This window comes from Octodon degus, unplaced genomic scaffold (genome assembly GCF_000260255.1).
Source record: "Octodon degus isolate 3935 unplaced genomic scaffold, OctDeg1.0 scaffold00037, whole genome shotgun sequence".
Lineage (NCBI taxonomy): Eukaryota > Metazoa > Chordata > Mammalia > Rodentia > Octodontidae > Octodon > Octodon degus.
Window position 1 is genome coordinate 7,307,629 of NW_004524613.1, and position 13,971 is coordinate 7,321,599.

At 44.4% G+C, this 13,971-nt stretch overlaps 1 protein-coding gene across 2 annotated transcripts in view; it reads right to left on the reverse strand.

Moving 5' to 3' along the window:
- Positions 1-1,938: 1,938 nt before the first annotated feature.
- Ndrg3 (NDRG family member 3) overlaps positions 1,939-13,971 on the reverse strand; it is an 82,830-nt gene continuing 70,797 nt past the window's right edge. The window contains exons 12-15 of one of the 2 annotated variants that reach the window (XM_004630887.2): positions 8,229-8,276; positions 5,316-5,351; positions 5,182-5,233; positions 1,939-2,816 (exon numbers count right to left, since the gene is read on the reverse strand). In XM_004630887.2, coding sequence (XP_004630944.1) covers positions 2,635-2,816; positions 5,182-5,233; positions 5,316-5,351; positions 8,229-8,276 — 318 coding nt within the window. In that variant the 3' untranslated portion in view covers positions 1,939-2,634. The remainder of the gene's footprint in view (positions 2,817-5,181; positions 5,234-5,315; positions 5,352-8,228; positions 8,277-13,971) is intronic. The other variant, XM_004630886.2, reaches the window with a different exon arrangement.

Here is a 13,971-nt window from a genome sequence, read left to right on the forward strand (position 1 = left end):
ATTTTTAATATTTTATTTATCTGTGTGTGTGTGTGTGGCCAGCTCAGCCCACCAGGGGGCGGGGCTGGCTGGCATGTGGTGCTGGGGATTGAACTGTGGTCCCTGTGCTTTAGCTTAGCTTAGCTTGTTCTACGTAGGTGCTTTAGACCACTGAGCCATCTCACCAGCCCCAATGATTCATTTTTAATTTTTCCTATATTTTAGGGAAGGGTCTACAGGGTGTTCAGGGTCTCACTACTAGATGGAACTTGTAGTTATCTGCCTGTTTACAGTCTCCCAAGTGCTGGGATTACAGGTGTGTGCCACCATGCCCAGTCTCAATCGCTATCTCAGTGTGCCCCGGGGGCAGGGCTGGCACGACATGCCTGCGGATCGACTGGCCCCGTGCCTGCTTGCAGGTGCTTTAATCCATGATTCATGTTTTAGTTTTAAAGAAAAAAAAAAAACAAAAACCTTTAAACTGGTGATTGAAACCAGGGCCTTCACATAGAACTATATTCCAGGCCTTTAAAACTTTATTTTGAGACACGGTCTTGCTTAAGTCTCTAAAAGACTCCAGGAGTGCTGGTATTAGAGTTGTATGCCACTGTGCCCAGTTTTGCACAAGCTCCCCTGATTGGAGGGGAATGTGGGCATGACGGATTGACCAGGATTCAATGTGAACTTACTGGCTGTACGATTCTGGGCAAGTTATTCTGTAGTTTCACTGTGTCCCCATAATAGTGTCACTAAGTAGGATAGGTGATCACAAATATAAATATATCACAGAACCAGCATCCAATACCAGGCATAGTGGTACATGTCTGTAATCCCTACTCTTGGGAGGCTGAGGCAGAAGGAGTGCCACAAGTTGGACCAGGCTAGCTTGCATTACATAGTTAGACTATGTCTCAAAAAATCAACAACAACAAAAAAAATGAACCCCCCTCAAAAAAGAACTAGCGGGGCTGGGGAGACAGCTTGGCAGTCAAAGCGCCTGCCTGGCAAGAGCAAGGACCCAAATTCAATCCCTGGTACCACATGCTGTGCCAGCCCCGGAGTGGAAACCAGGCGTGGTAGTACATGCCTGTAATCCCAGCACTGGGGAGGCTGAGACAGGAGAGTCACTACAAGTCAGAGTTGTATAGTGAGACCCTGTTCCGAATACATAAATAAAAGGTTAAAAAAAAAAAAAACTTTTAAAAAAGAACCAGCACACAGTAACTCAGTTCTTGACTCAGACCCAGTAAGTGGTTCAAGAGAAACAGCACCAACAGTAACAACGAGACATATACAGCTTTATTTAATAATTTGTAAAAAGTCATACTCTGACAGAGTGATGCATTCCTTATCTTAGCAGAAAGCAAAACAATGTGTCTGAAAAGTCTTCTCCCAAGACTGGGAACTGTGTAGCCCTGAGCTTACAGCTGGATGCTCCCATTGCTGGGCTCTGCTGTGCGGCAGCTGGTCTCCATGGTTCTTTCCCCTCCTCCCAGTGGTACTCTCTGGCTGGCCAGGACCCCGTCCCTTACAGCAGACAGGGGGCAGAAAATAACTGTACCAGGACAGGGCTGTCCTTACAAACTGGCCCCTTCCTTCTTGCAAACCAGAGTTTATAGAATTAAGACTCTCAGAAATGGGTTCTGTATCTAATTTAGCTTTGACTAAGTCTGCTGAAATCAAGATTTCAGTTACTCAACATGATATCGTCAATGGCTGTTCTCCCAGGCATTTCCTCACCAGTGACATGGCTTGGGACCATACCTCTCCCTTTTTGGGGGATCGAGAGATGGAGAACCATGATCCATCACACACCTGAGAGGCTCTTCTGGCGGATGTGCGCATGTCTGGAAAGCAGTGATCGGTGGTAGTGGCAGCATCTTGCCCTGCAGAGCGGAGGCCTGGCATTTTGTTTTCTACTTCCCGTGCTAAGAGATTCTAGTAATCAGGCAACTCCTTTAGTCCTCCCCTTTTATTCATGCTATAGGCTGTGTGAAGCCATTTGGAAAGAAGGAGGTAGCTGGCCTCCCGCCTACCTCTCTATGTAAAGCCAACCCTGCTAATGGTCAGATCAATCAATAGTCCAGAGAGTCATTGCAGTTTCTCACATTCCTCAGAGTTGCTCTCTCTAGAAATCATTCTGCAAGTCTTATTGACCGATTTGGAACCAAAGAGAATCTAGTGGCCTATCCCACCTAGATATCTGTTCTGCACCTTTCCCTTAAAAAACATCATTGAGAATGCAAAAAAAGTCCCTTTTTTTCCCCCTGCAGAAGCACTACAAGAAAGCATGTCTAAAATTACAGAACTATGCACACACAAACACAGACACATGTGCTCGCATACACACTGAGTTGGGGATCAAGAATCTTATCAGATACATAGTTGAGGGAGCACAGAAAAAAGCTGGCAAGAGAAGATACGGAAATTAGTCAATTAAAGATGTTGGAATGTTACAGTAATGGCATGGATGAGGTTCTCGGTACATACAAAAAAGGGTGGGTGAGCGGAGGATGATAAATCCAGGCTACTAGGGAAAGGTTCAGTGGCCATGCATGAGTTAAAGACAGTGAAGGCCAGTTTACGGATGACATGTGGTATGGAGTGGTAGTCTGAAGGAGAATGGATTTGCATGGTCCCGGGAGGAGCAACTGCTTAGCAGGACACCTCCATCATATGATGTCTGTCCAGGGCATCAGGGGACTCACAGGATTCTTGAGTTCCATCTGAATGATTGCTGGTGACAGACCGGCTGAAGGGACTTTCTCCAGAGCCGATGCTACTCGAGGTTGAGTGGGTTCGTGATCGGGCGAGCCGGGTCATGCCAGCAGATGGTACTGTAACGAACAACCAAGAGCACTAGAAGGTGGAGCCTAGGTCAAGCTCAACTAATCTACATGTTTTACCAAGAGTATTATGTTTGGATCTCCCAAACCACTTACGATAACACCCACAACAAGACATAGCCATCCCCATTTTGCATATTTGCTCTAGGTGCGTGACTATATGCAAGGCTGCTTTAACCCTCTAGGAATGGCTGGACTCTCAGCTGTTTCTAGTCTACAGCGCAAGGGGAAGCCCTGAGTCTGGAGTACAACCTCAATGGCTGTGCCCACGACATCATACAGTGATTAGGGAAGAGGCTTTGGGAACCCACAGAGGTCACCAAAACCTGCAGTGCATGCAGGACTCAAACAAAACAAAAGACAAACCACACAAGTATGAAAACATTTCACAAACACAGTGCAAGCCCGATACAACAAGACTACCATCCGTGTCCACAGGGTACCCTTGCTGTCTGGGGAGGAGTGGGAAGGTATGGGTGGAGGGGAAGGCAGGTAGACTTAACCCTATTCTCTACACAGGGGGGAAGCATGAGTTGCTTAGAAAAGGAAGACCTGTTGGGGCTGTTTAACTCACTCCTGTTCTGCCACTGGTTTGGTCCTAAGTGCCTTCTAGCTTGGCTGGGACAATGCCTTACCTGGCATAACCTCCCTGCTTGTTCCAGCCACTACTCTAGAGTTCTTTAGGCTAATATTCTATTCACAGTCAAGGCTGCCTTTCAATTCTTGTGTCAGGGCTATATCAGCAGGTGGTGGTGGCAGAGGGAGCCTGTCTATGAAGTTTCAGCTGCTGTCAAGAGTCTGAACTTAGGATGATGAGAAGAGAACTATGGATTAGAACCTGGCCCTCTCTTCCTCCTAGGGAATGAGAGCCAGACCTGTAGGCTACACCTTGGAGCACAACGAGCCACGTTCTATCGGGCTCTCACTGCACAGGAAGACCGCGGACATGCTGCAGACAGCCAATGCAGCCAGAAGAGCATGGCTGGGAGCGGGTGGGGTCAGCACAGAGGAAGGTACCTGGCTCGGTGCTGAGGTGACTGAGCTGCACATACGGGACTGGAAGCAGGATGGACACAGGAAAAGGCAGGTTAGTGACCCAAGAGTGCCAAGTGGCAACCTTGGCTGCCTAGTAGACACTGACGGAATATCCCGAAGTGAGGGATACAAGCTTACTTTAAGGTCCCAGAGAGGCAGTGAGGCTAACTGAGGCTTCTGTATCACCCGGAATGTCATTTCTCTCATCTAGACAACTGTTTTCCACTCTGCACAGCTACCCTGCTCTGGCTCAGAAACAGGCTGCAAGACTGTCTTACAGCTGTCTTATGGAAAGGGACTGAGAACAGGCTAGAAGGGGACTTCTTTTCCTCCCGGCGAGCCAGAAGGCTGTGGCTGTGGGCAAGGTTGGTAGTGGCTCACAGATGAGAACAACACAGCCACTCTAGACAAGACACACACGGTCTGCCTGGTAGGTACAGGGCTCCACCCAAGGCCCAGCTACCCAGGGAAGCTGCCCAGTCAGCTCACCAGTGGCCACATGGATACCACACAGGAAAACCACTTTGCTGGGTAAAGAGCTCTGTACCTGGGTGAAAGGGTTTTTCTTCTCAAAATTCAAACATGGAGCAAGTGTGGGTTTTCTGTGACGAATGAGAAAGCTCAGCGGTCTCACGGATACACGAGACCAGGACAGTGGCATACAGCGTTATGGACATAGCCTTGGACTTGCTACGAAATACTCGGCAAGTTCATCCTCTGTGGTGAACAGACGTCACTAAGACCACCACCCTTTTCTTCTGGACTCTCCATAATGAGCAGGAATGCAAATCATAACTTCCAATTCATGGCTGAGACAGCTGAAGCCTCAATGGTTCAAAATGTGCACTCTGGAGCCAGAATGCCAAGGCCTGAATCGCGGCTCTGCAGCCTAATTGTTACTCTGGGAAATGTGCTTAGCTTCTCTGAACCTCAGTTTCTTTTAACGAATTGGGACTGATAACTTACCTGTTAGGTTAAGAGTACACAGTGCCTGACACAGGTAAGTGCTTAAGAAGTGTTCTCTTAAGAACACTTAAGAGAGTGTTCTTAAGGGGCCGGGGAGATGGCTCAGTAGGATAAGCGCTTGCTGGCAAACGCAAAGCTCTGAGTTCAATCCCCGGTTCCGATAAAAAAAGAAGTGTTCTCTTATTATACTGACACACAAGGAATGCTCCACAAACATTTGGGTTTCTACTTAAGATTGGCTAGCACAGAGGTTAGGCCCTAAGGGTTGTGGCCCCCCTATATGGCAAACTGCTCCCGTTATACTGATCCCATTATAAATAATTTGTTTCTCAAAAGAAAGTTGTACACTACTCACTGTAGCCCATTCCCTGCAAAAAGTACTTGAAGGCTTCGGTGAGCTTCCCAGGCTGGGGGAACAAAATAAGAAAGCATTAATCTTTGGGATAGACAAGAGAGGTGGAACAGAACGATTAGTTTCTAACTTCTTACCTGAACTACTTGGGGCAGTCCCCCACAGTCCGCCATCTAGAAGAGGAAAAATATGCAAGTCAGCACGACTTATCCTTAAGGGAAATGCCCTGAACATCCCAACTGGGATAGGGTTTTTAGGGCCCTGAGCATTTGAGCACATCACATTTCCATTCCTCAATGCACTCTGTATAAAGACTCTCGTGCTAACAATAATCTTGGACAGAAATCTGAAATTATTCTTCAGTACTTACTCATCCATAAGATGTCATGCCTGGCTTTCAGGCCCGCGGTAGGTGTTCTATCAGGGTAAAAATGAAGTCAGCCACTACTTCCAACTTTGGCTGTGCCTCCATGTGAAGAATGTTACTTTCAGTGTTCTCAAACCATGATCCTAACTTCTCAGTGCTTCATGGTTTTGAGTCCTCTTTCATCTCTACATTGTTCTTACTCCAAAACAAACCAGGAGCTGAGGCTGAATTCTTCTACCTTTCTTGATCATTCACTGGTCTCTCTTGTTTTGGTGGGGCAGTTTACCTCCTCGTAGCCCTTTAAACCGTGTTTTGGTTTTTCTGGTGCTAGGGATGGAACACAGGGCCTTCCCATGCTGGGCAAGGACTCTACCACTGAGACATATGCTAGGCCTGTGTCATCCTGGTCGTAGCCTATCCTATCCACTTAAAGACTATGCCTTGCTGAGTTGCCCAGTCTGGCCTCAAAACGTGAGGCCAATGCAGAAGGATTCTAAGTTCAAGCCCATCCTGGACAACTTAGCGAGACCTTGTTTCAAAATTTAAAAAATAGGGCTGGCAAGATAGCTCAGCAGACTAAGCACCTGCTTAGGCAAACACAGGGACTGGGGTTCGATGCCTGACACCATATGCTATGCTGGCTTTACCCCTGGGAGTGCTGAGCTGCCACTGAGTCTGGCCATGGTGGTGCATGCCTGTAATTCCAGTGCTGGGAGGGCTGAAAACAGGAGGATCACTATGAGTCTGAGCTGCATGGTGAGACCCTGTACCAAACACATTAAAATTGAAAAATAAATAAATAAATAAATAGGGCTGGGGATGCAACTCAGAACAAAAGCTGCAGGTTTAATCCTCAGTACTTTAAAAGCACAAAATTTGGGTTCTTGACACTGGGTAGGTAGCTTAGAGATACAGTATCTGTGAAGGACGTATGAGGCACTAGGCTCGTATGAGGCACTAGGCTCGATCCTCAGTGATCCCAAAACAAACAAACTTGAGTTCCTGCTCCCTCTCTCCTTCCCTTTTTCTTAACAGTATTAAGGATGGAACCCAGAACTTCAAACTGAACTATAGCCTCAGCTAGCTAATCTAACCCTTCCTCTCTCTTTCTCTTTTTTAAAGACAGGGCCTCACTATGTAGTTCAGGCTGGCCTCGAACCCATGGTGATTCTTCTGCCTAGTTCTGGGATTACAGGTGTATGCCCCCATACCTAGCTTTTAAAAAATCTGAGGCAAGATCTTGCTAAACTGTTCAGGCTAGGCCCAAACTTGTGAGCCTCCTGTCTTAGCCTCCCACAATGCTGCTATTATAAGTATGTACCACAACAGCCAGCTAGGACCTTGAAGTTTTAAGAAGCTTGTGGACATGCAGAGTCTGCCAGTGTGTAGACTGCACTGTCTCTAGGAGCCCAATCACCTCCTTCCGGCTGTTACACACTCTGAGCTCAGAGAGGGTCCGGCAGGCTGGCTGGTTTTTCTTTGCTTTCTTTCCTTCCTCTTTGCTTCCCCTCTCTCTCTCTAGGTGGTGGGGACTAGCTTTAGGGCTCTTGCATGCTACCCAAGTAACCTACAATGAAACTCTGTCCCCCTCCAAAGGATCTCACTAAATTGTATAAACTGATGATCCTCCTGTCTCAGTTCTCCAAGCAGCTGAGACTGCAGTGTGCAACATTGTATCAGACAAATTAACATTTTCATTTATCTTTTGTTTTCTGACCCAGGGTCTTGTTATATAGTCCAAGCTGGCCTTGAACTATGTAGCCCACTCTACTCTTAGACTCTCAGCAATCCTTCTTCTTTAGTCTCCTGGACTGCTAGGATTACAGATGTGTCCCACTTTGCTGGTATTGTATAGAAAGGGCATGAACCTCATGGTTCAACTCACTGGTGTTAAGATATTCTTTGAATGGGGACCATTATTTAGGGGAAAGGAACACTACAGAAGGCATAGGAGTTTTAGGTTAAAAAAGAGTATCTCCTGGGCTAGGGAGATAGCTTGGCAGTCTAAGTGCCTGCCTGCCTGGCAAGCGCAAGGACCTGGGTTTGACGCCTGGTACTGCATGCCACGCCGGCTCTGGAATCCCAGGTGCACTGTGCTGGCCACCAAAGTCGGCTGTGATGGCATATGCCTGTAATCCCAGCACTCAGGAGGATGAGACAGGATTGCTCCAAGTTCAAGATCATCCTGTGGCCTACAAAAAGGAGCACAAGAGCATAAGACCAGCCCAAAGCGCACAGTGAGACCTTATCTCAAAAAAATAAAAAAAAAAAATTTTTTTTTGCTATACAGCTCAGACTTGTAGTGATCCTGTTTTCAGCCTCCCCAGTGCTGGGATTACAGGCATGCACCACACCTGGTCTCAGTGGCCACTCAGCATGCCTGGAGAAAGAGCCAGGGTGACAAAAAATTTTTTTATGTAGCACAGGCTGACCTCAAACTTACAGTGATCTTTCTGCCTACACCTCCTAAGTGCTGGGATTACAGGTATGTACCACCACACTTAGCAAAATGTTTATTCTTCACATTTTTTACTTTCAATTATCTACAATGAAAACATTCAGGAAAAAAAAAAAAGCATTAAAAGATGAGAGAAAATGAGAGAATCATACAGTGAAGCTTTGCTTCTTTTTGGCTGTCACAAAAACCCTTAATTTGAAGCATTGAGGGAAGAAGAGACATTACCTTTAGCAAAGTTGTATTTATAGGGTTGAGGCGAGAATTACATTCAACCTATAAAAAAAAAATAATAAGACATAGCATAAGAACAGTCTTGTAAGATCAACAACTCAATTTAGTGATGGTTGAACAAATCAGATCACCAAAATATACCTGGGGAAAGAGACATGATACAGCTGGGTGTGGTGGCTCACACCTATAGCCCCACCACTAGGGAGGCTGAGGCAGGAGGATCGTTGTGAATTTGAGACCAGCCTGTAGTACAAAGTGAGTACAAGGCCAGCCTGCACTACATAGTGTGGCCCTGTCTCAAAAAGAAAACAAACAAAAAAGAACCAAAAACACACTCAACCAAATCTACTGAATACTGAAGGATGAATAGGATTTCTCGGGATATAGAGAAATGATAGATATTTTGACAACTTCCAGAATTAGGGGTAAACATATGAAAGACAAAGGGCATGTGGAGCAGGGCAGATGAAGGGTTACAGATGCAAATGTGAAGTGAGAATATGCACAGGGGTGAGGATGGGGGCAGACTGGACTTGACAGTGGAAGGCAAGACGTCACAGGTTTCTGAGGTGATGGGATTTAAGTTGCTTTAGAATAGTGGCTTGTAAAACAGAGTGCAGAGTCATCTGCCAGTGAGAGCAGGGTTAAAATTACTTAGGTAATGGGGCCGGGGAGATGGCTCAGTAGAATAAGTGCTTCTCTGGCAAGCAAAAGGGTCTGAGTTCAATCCCTGGTTCCGCAAAAATAAATAAATAAATAAATAAATAAATATTACTTAGGTAAGAACCAGTAATCCAGCTGAATTTTTAATCTGGGCTGCTGATGGGTGGGTATACAGAACTCTTCTAGAATCAGAGGACAATCTAAATGTCAAGAGTTTTAATTTGCTCTTTTTTTAATTTTTATTTATTACAATTATTTATTGTGTGTGTGTGTGGCCAGCTCAGCCCACCAGGGGGCGGGGCTGGCTGGCATGTGGTGCTGGGGATCGAACCGTGGTCCCTGTGCTTTGCCAAGCTTGTTTCAAGTAGGTGCTTTAGACCACTGAGCCATCTCTCCAGCCCTTAATTTGCTCTTAACACCAATGACTTTACAGGCAGTGATAAACAAATGCACTGATTTACTATATGATATGCTTAATTAGTAATCCCAGCACTTGGGAGGCTGAGGCAGGAGGGTTGATGTGAGTTCAAGACCAGCCAGGGCTACAAAGTGACCTCAATGCCAGCCTGAACCGCATGGTAAGACCTGTTCAAAAAGACAAAAACAAATATATGCTTAATTCTAAAGGTAGATTTGTTGGGGGAAGGGGAGGAGTCCTTTTTGACACAGGATCTCACTACAGCGGTTCAGACTGGCCTTGAACTCATTTTGTAGCTCAGGCTGGTCTTGAACTGCCATCAATCCTCCTGCCTCAGCCTACCAAGTTGTGGAATTATATGCATGTGCCACCACACCCAGCAAAAGGTAGATTTTAAAACTGGATCCTTGTTGGGAGGTGAAGTTGCCTTTACCTTGGCATCTAGCACAAGACTACTGCTTTTCATGAGTTTGACAGGGCCCCATGAGAAGTGTGTGGAGCTTAGGGAGCTGACACACTTAGTGACTTGACCTTTGCTTGAGATACTAAACATTCCCCTCTTGTACCCTGTGAAGCCACCACCAAGGCACGGTGTTCTGGCAAAGATTAGATAGTCTTCCTGTCACAGATCCTACCCTCCTCTTAAGCTCTCCATCAATGTATTCATATGCTGATGGTATAAATAAATGCACTGCAGGTGCAGGACAGTTCCTTTCTCCCATCAGGAGAAAAGGCTCCACCTGACCTCAGCTTTCTGCATCCTGACTTTGTTTTTCTTGATCCCCCACTGTCCTCCTTTCAGTTTCAAGGGCTGCACTGGATGCGGCATTATGGCACATGAACAGGGACTGGAGTACAAAAACCCTCATCATTTCACAGGTGAGGGGACACCCCAGGTTGCACACACAAACAGAACAGGATAATGAGAGCAAAAAGAGAAAGTATATTGATTTCATCAGGTGTAAAACATAGGGCAAACGGGCTTATGAGAGCAATAGTTTTACACAGAAAAGCTTGCTGTATTATTAAAAGGAAAAGGCTGAAATAAAAGTAAAGATTTCACAATTGAAAAGGTTTCTTGCTTCTGTATAAGAGACATGTCCTTTGTTTCCAGACGAAGGAACCATGAAGTTACACACTTAGGAGGTGGGAAACCAGCTTAGAGCAAGATTAAAAAAGCAAATCAGCATAAATCAATCTAGACCTCTACCAACTTTTAAAGGGTTAACAGGGATAAACACTACTTCTCATAGACTCCCTGGGTTGGGGAGGAACAGGGCGAATGGGTGCAAGCCAGGCAGGAACCAAATAGTTCCACTGAGCCTGGAGCCAGGCTCAGACAAGCAAGCGGGGAGGAACCCAAACGTCTGCTTTGTGTTGCGTGAGCTGCAGTGGGGAGTATGGGCTGTTGTGCCCTGGCTTGGCACACCTAAGGAGCAACAGCACCTTTGTCCCGATAGACAGCCACAGCTTGCTTTTGCTGAGTCTAAATCAGTCTGGAGTGTATCATGCCCACCCTTTCTCTGCTCATACATCACAAACAGCTGTAGCACCAGCAACTGGCAGGAAACTGGGCATCATCATAGCAACACAGGAGTAGGGGGGCAGGATGCAGCCCTAGCAAAAACCAAATCATTTGTCATAGCTAAATCTTGGAAACAGCCCAAATGCCCACCAACTGGGGAATGGACCAAAAAAAAAAGGTGGCATTTTTATACGATGGAGTTACTCAGCTATAAAAAAAATAAACTCAAGGCTTTTATAGGTAAATGGGTGCAACTAGAGAGCACACTCATAAGTGAAATAAATCAGACCTGTATGTGTGAACATTGTCCTATCTCCTTAGTATAAGAAGCTGAAAGAGTAAATAAAATCCAGAAAGTACAATGAATACTGTGAAAGGGGGAAAAAGTTCAAAGTGAAGGAACAATTGGGATGAAGAAAAGGAGAAAAGCAAGAAGGAATGAAGGGAAAAAATATATCTGTATACATACAGGATACCCTGGATAATTGTACTGCTGATTTCTGCTGGCCTAATGAAAAGAACGATTAATGCTTCCCCCCTCTTTTAATTATTCCCCCCAAATTCTGCATGCTTATTATCTGGAAACTGAACAATTTGAAGGCAACAATATGCAGTGTAACAACCATTGTTTAATTCCTATCATTTTGTTTAGTGAAATTCTGCATCATTTTCAATGTTTCTTTTTAATATTTTTTCTTTTAAAAAATGTTATTCTATTGTTAGTTCTAAATAGGGAAAATGTAGTTGAGAATGTTGTCCAGGTTTTCTGTACATTGCTGATGTTTTAGAATATACAGGGTTTTTTTTTTTTTTTTGGTCATTAAGCTCTGTTTATGGCTATTTAAAATGGCCTAACATTCCTGCTCACTGCCATTCATTTCTACCTGTATTGGAAGGTCTGTTACTTCGGTCCACAAATGTTTATCCTTTTTCTGTCTTCTTGATGTACTGGCATTTTATCATTATTAAAAGTCTTTCTTCAGCAATAACACCAACAAAACCCAAAACAAATTAAAGGCACCAACAAAGGCACCAACAAAGTGATAATATTAACCCAAATTATATCAAGTCTTACAGAGAGAATCCTATTAGGAAAAAAGGTCTGAGTATGTGACACAGCAGAGATGACTGAGCTGGAGACCACACGAGAGGTCCAAACATCGAAGTTGCCAGTAGACAAAATAAAGTACAAAAACTATTGATTATAGATAAGAAGGTTTTTATTCACTCCAAATTCTTCTTCTAAGAGATCTTTGTTAACTGACCTATAAAAAATTTTGACTACTTTTTTATAATTACAAATTTCTATAAATTATCAGTTATTATAATTCAATCTGGCCAAAATACATTTGAGTGCACTATGATTTTATAAGCAAATGTCTTGTGTGTATTTGTGTTTGTCTGAGTCTGATGCGTAAATTCTAACTAGAGTTTAATAAATAATTTTATTTATTAAATTTTTTTTTTTTTTTGTACTGGGAATTGAGCGCAGGAACTGACACTTGCCAGGCAGGGCACAGGAGTTCTGCCACTGAGCTAAATCCCTGGCCCCTAGCTGATTTATTTGAGCTCAACCAATTTTTCTTTCCTTTGCATTTTTGGATTTTTGAAGCATTTGTCTAGAATTTAATTTGGCCTACAGATAAATGTCATCAAAATTAGAGATATGAAAAAAAAAAGATATGCTTCCATTACAGTTGCCAGCTTGTCAAAATGATGTCAAAATTGCTTGTATAATGTAATGCATATTATTGCTTATGTATCATGCCTTGAGTCTCTCATTGTTCAAAAAACAGTGTGTTGGGGCCAGGGAGATGGCTCAGTAGAATAAGCGCTTGCCTGGCAAGCGTAAACCTGAGCTCAACCCCTGGTTCCATGAAAAAAAAAGTCTGTTAAGTATTCTTATATGGTTTTCATATGTCATCACAAATTTTTAAATAGGTCTGGGGAGATGGCTCAGGGACATAAATGCCTGCCTGGTAAGCACAAAGTCCTGAGTTTGATCCTGGTACCGGAAAAAAAAAAAAAAAAATCAAATCCCTTAGGATTAGGAGAAACTGTTGGATAGGACTCCAACGGATAAATAAGGAAGCAGGTATCTGGAAACAATTACCCAGTCCTTGTTCATTAATAGGAGGCCCTAGATCTTTAACTGCCATGCACAGTACTGAGAATACAACAGATATATTTTCTGGAAGAATGGATAGGGAAGTTCGGACTTTTCAAGGCCTTGCATACCACTGAGCAACATTTACATTCTCAATTAAAAAAAAAAAAATTGATGGTACTAGGACTGGACCGAGGGCACTGAGCTACATTCCCAGCCTTTTTTATTGTGAGACAGGTTCTCACTAAATTGCCTAGCCTTGGCTCACATTCACAATCAACCTGCCTCAGCTTTCCAAGTACCAAGGATTACAGTTATGTGGCACCAGGCCTGGCGATGCTCTTCTCTTTTTCTTTTCCTTTCATTTTCCTTTTCCTCTCTTTCTTTTTTGGTCTTTTTGAGACAGGGTCTCACTTTGCAGCCCAGGCTGGTCTCTTAATGATCTTCCTGCCTCAGCCTTACAAGAGCAGGACTATAGGTGTGTACCACCACACCTGGCTTAAATCATAGTGGGTTTTTTGTGGTACCGGGGATTGAACTCAGGACCTTACACTTGCCAGGCAAGTGTTTATTCTACTGAGCTATCTCCCCAGCCCTTATATCATAGTTTTGAAAATAATTGTAATATGTCACTTTAAGTCCACACAATTTTATTTATTTTTTATGTATTTAATACAGCATCTATAGGGTCTCACTACACAGCTCAGCCTCCTAGTGATCCTCCTGATTTCAGCCAGCCTCCCAAGTGATTGGATTACAGATGCGTGCCACCACGCCCAGTCTCAGTGGCCATCTCAGTATGCCCTGGGGACAGGCCTGGCATGGCATGCTGTAGTCCACACAATTTTTTTTTATTTTTTTAAAATTTATTTATTTTGGGCTGGTGAGATGGCTCAGTGGTCTAAAGCACCTACTTAGAACAAGCTTAGCAAAGCACAGGGACTGCAGTTCAATCCCCCAGCACCACATGCCAGCCTGCCCGCCCCCTGGTGGGCTGACCTGGCCACACACACACACACACACA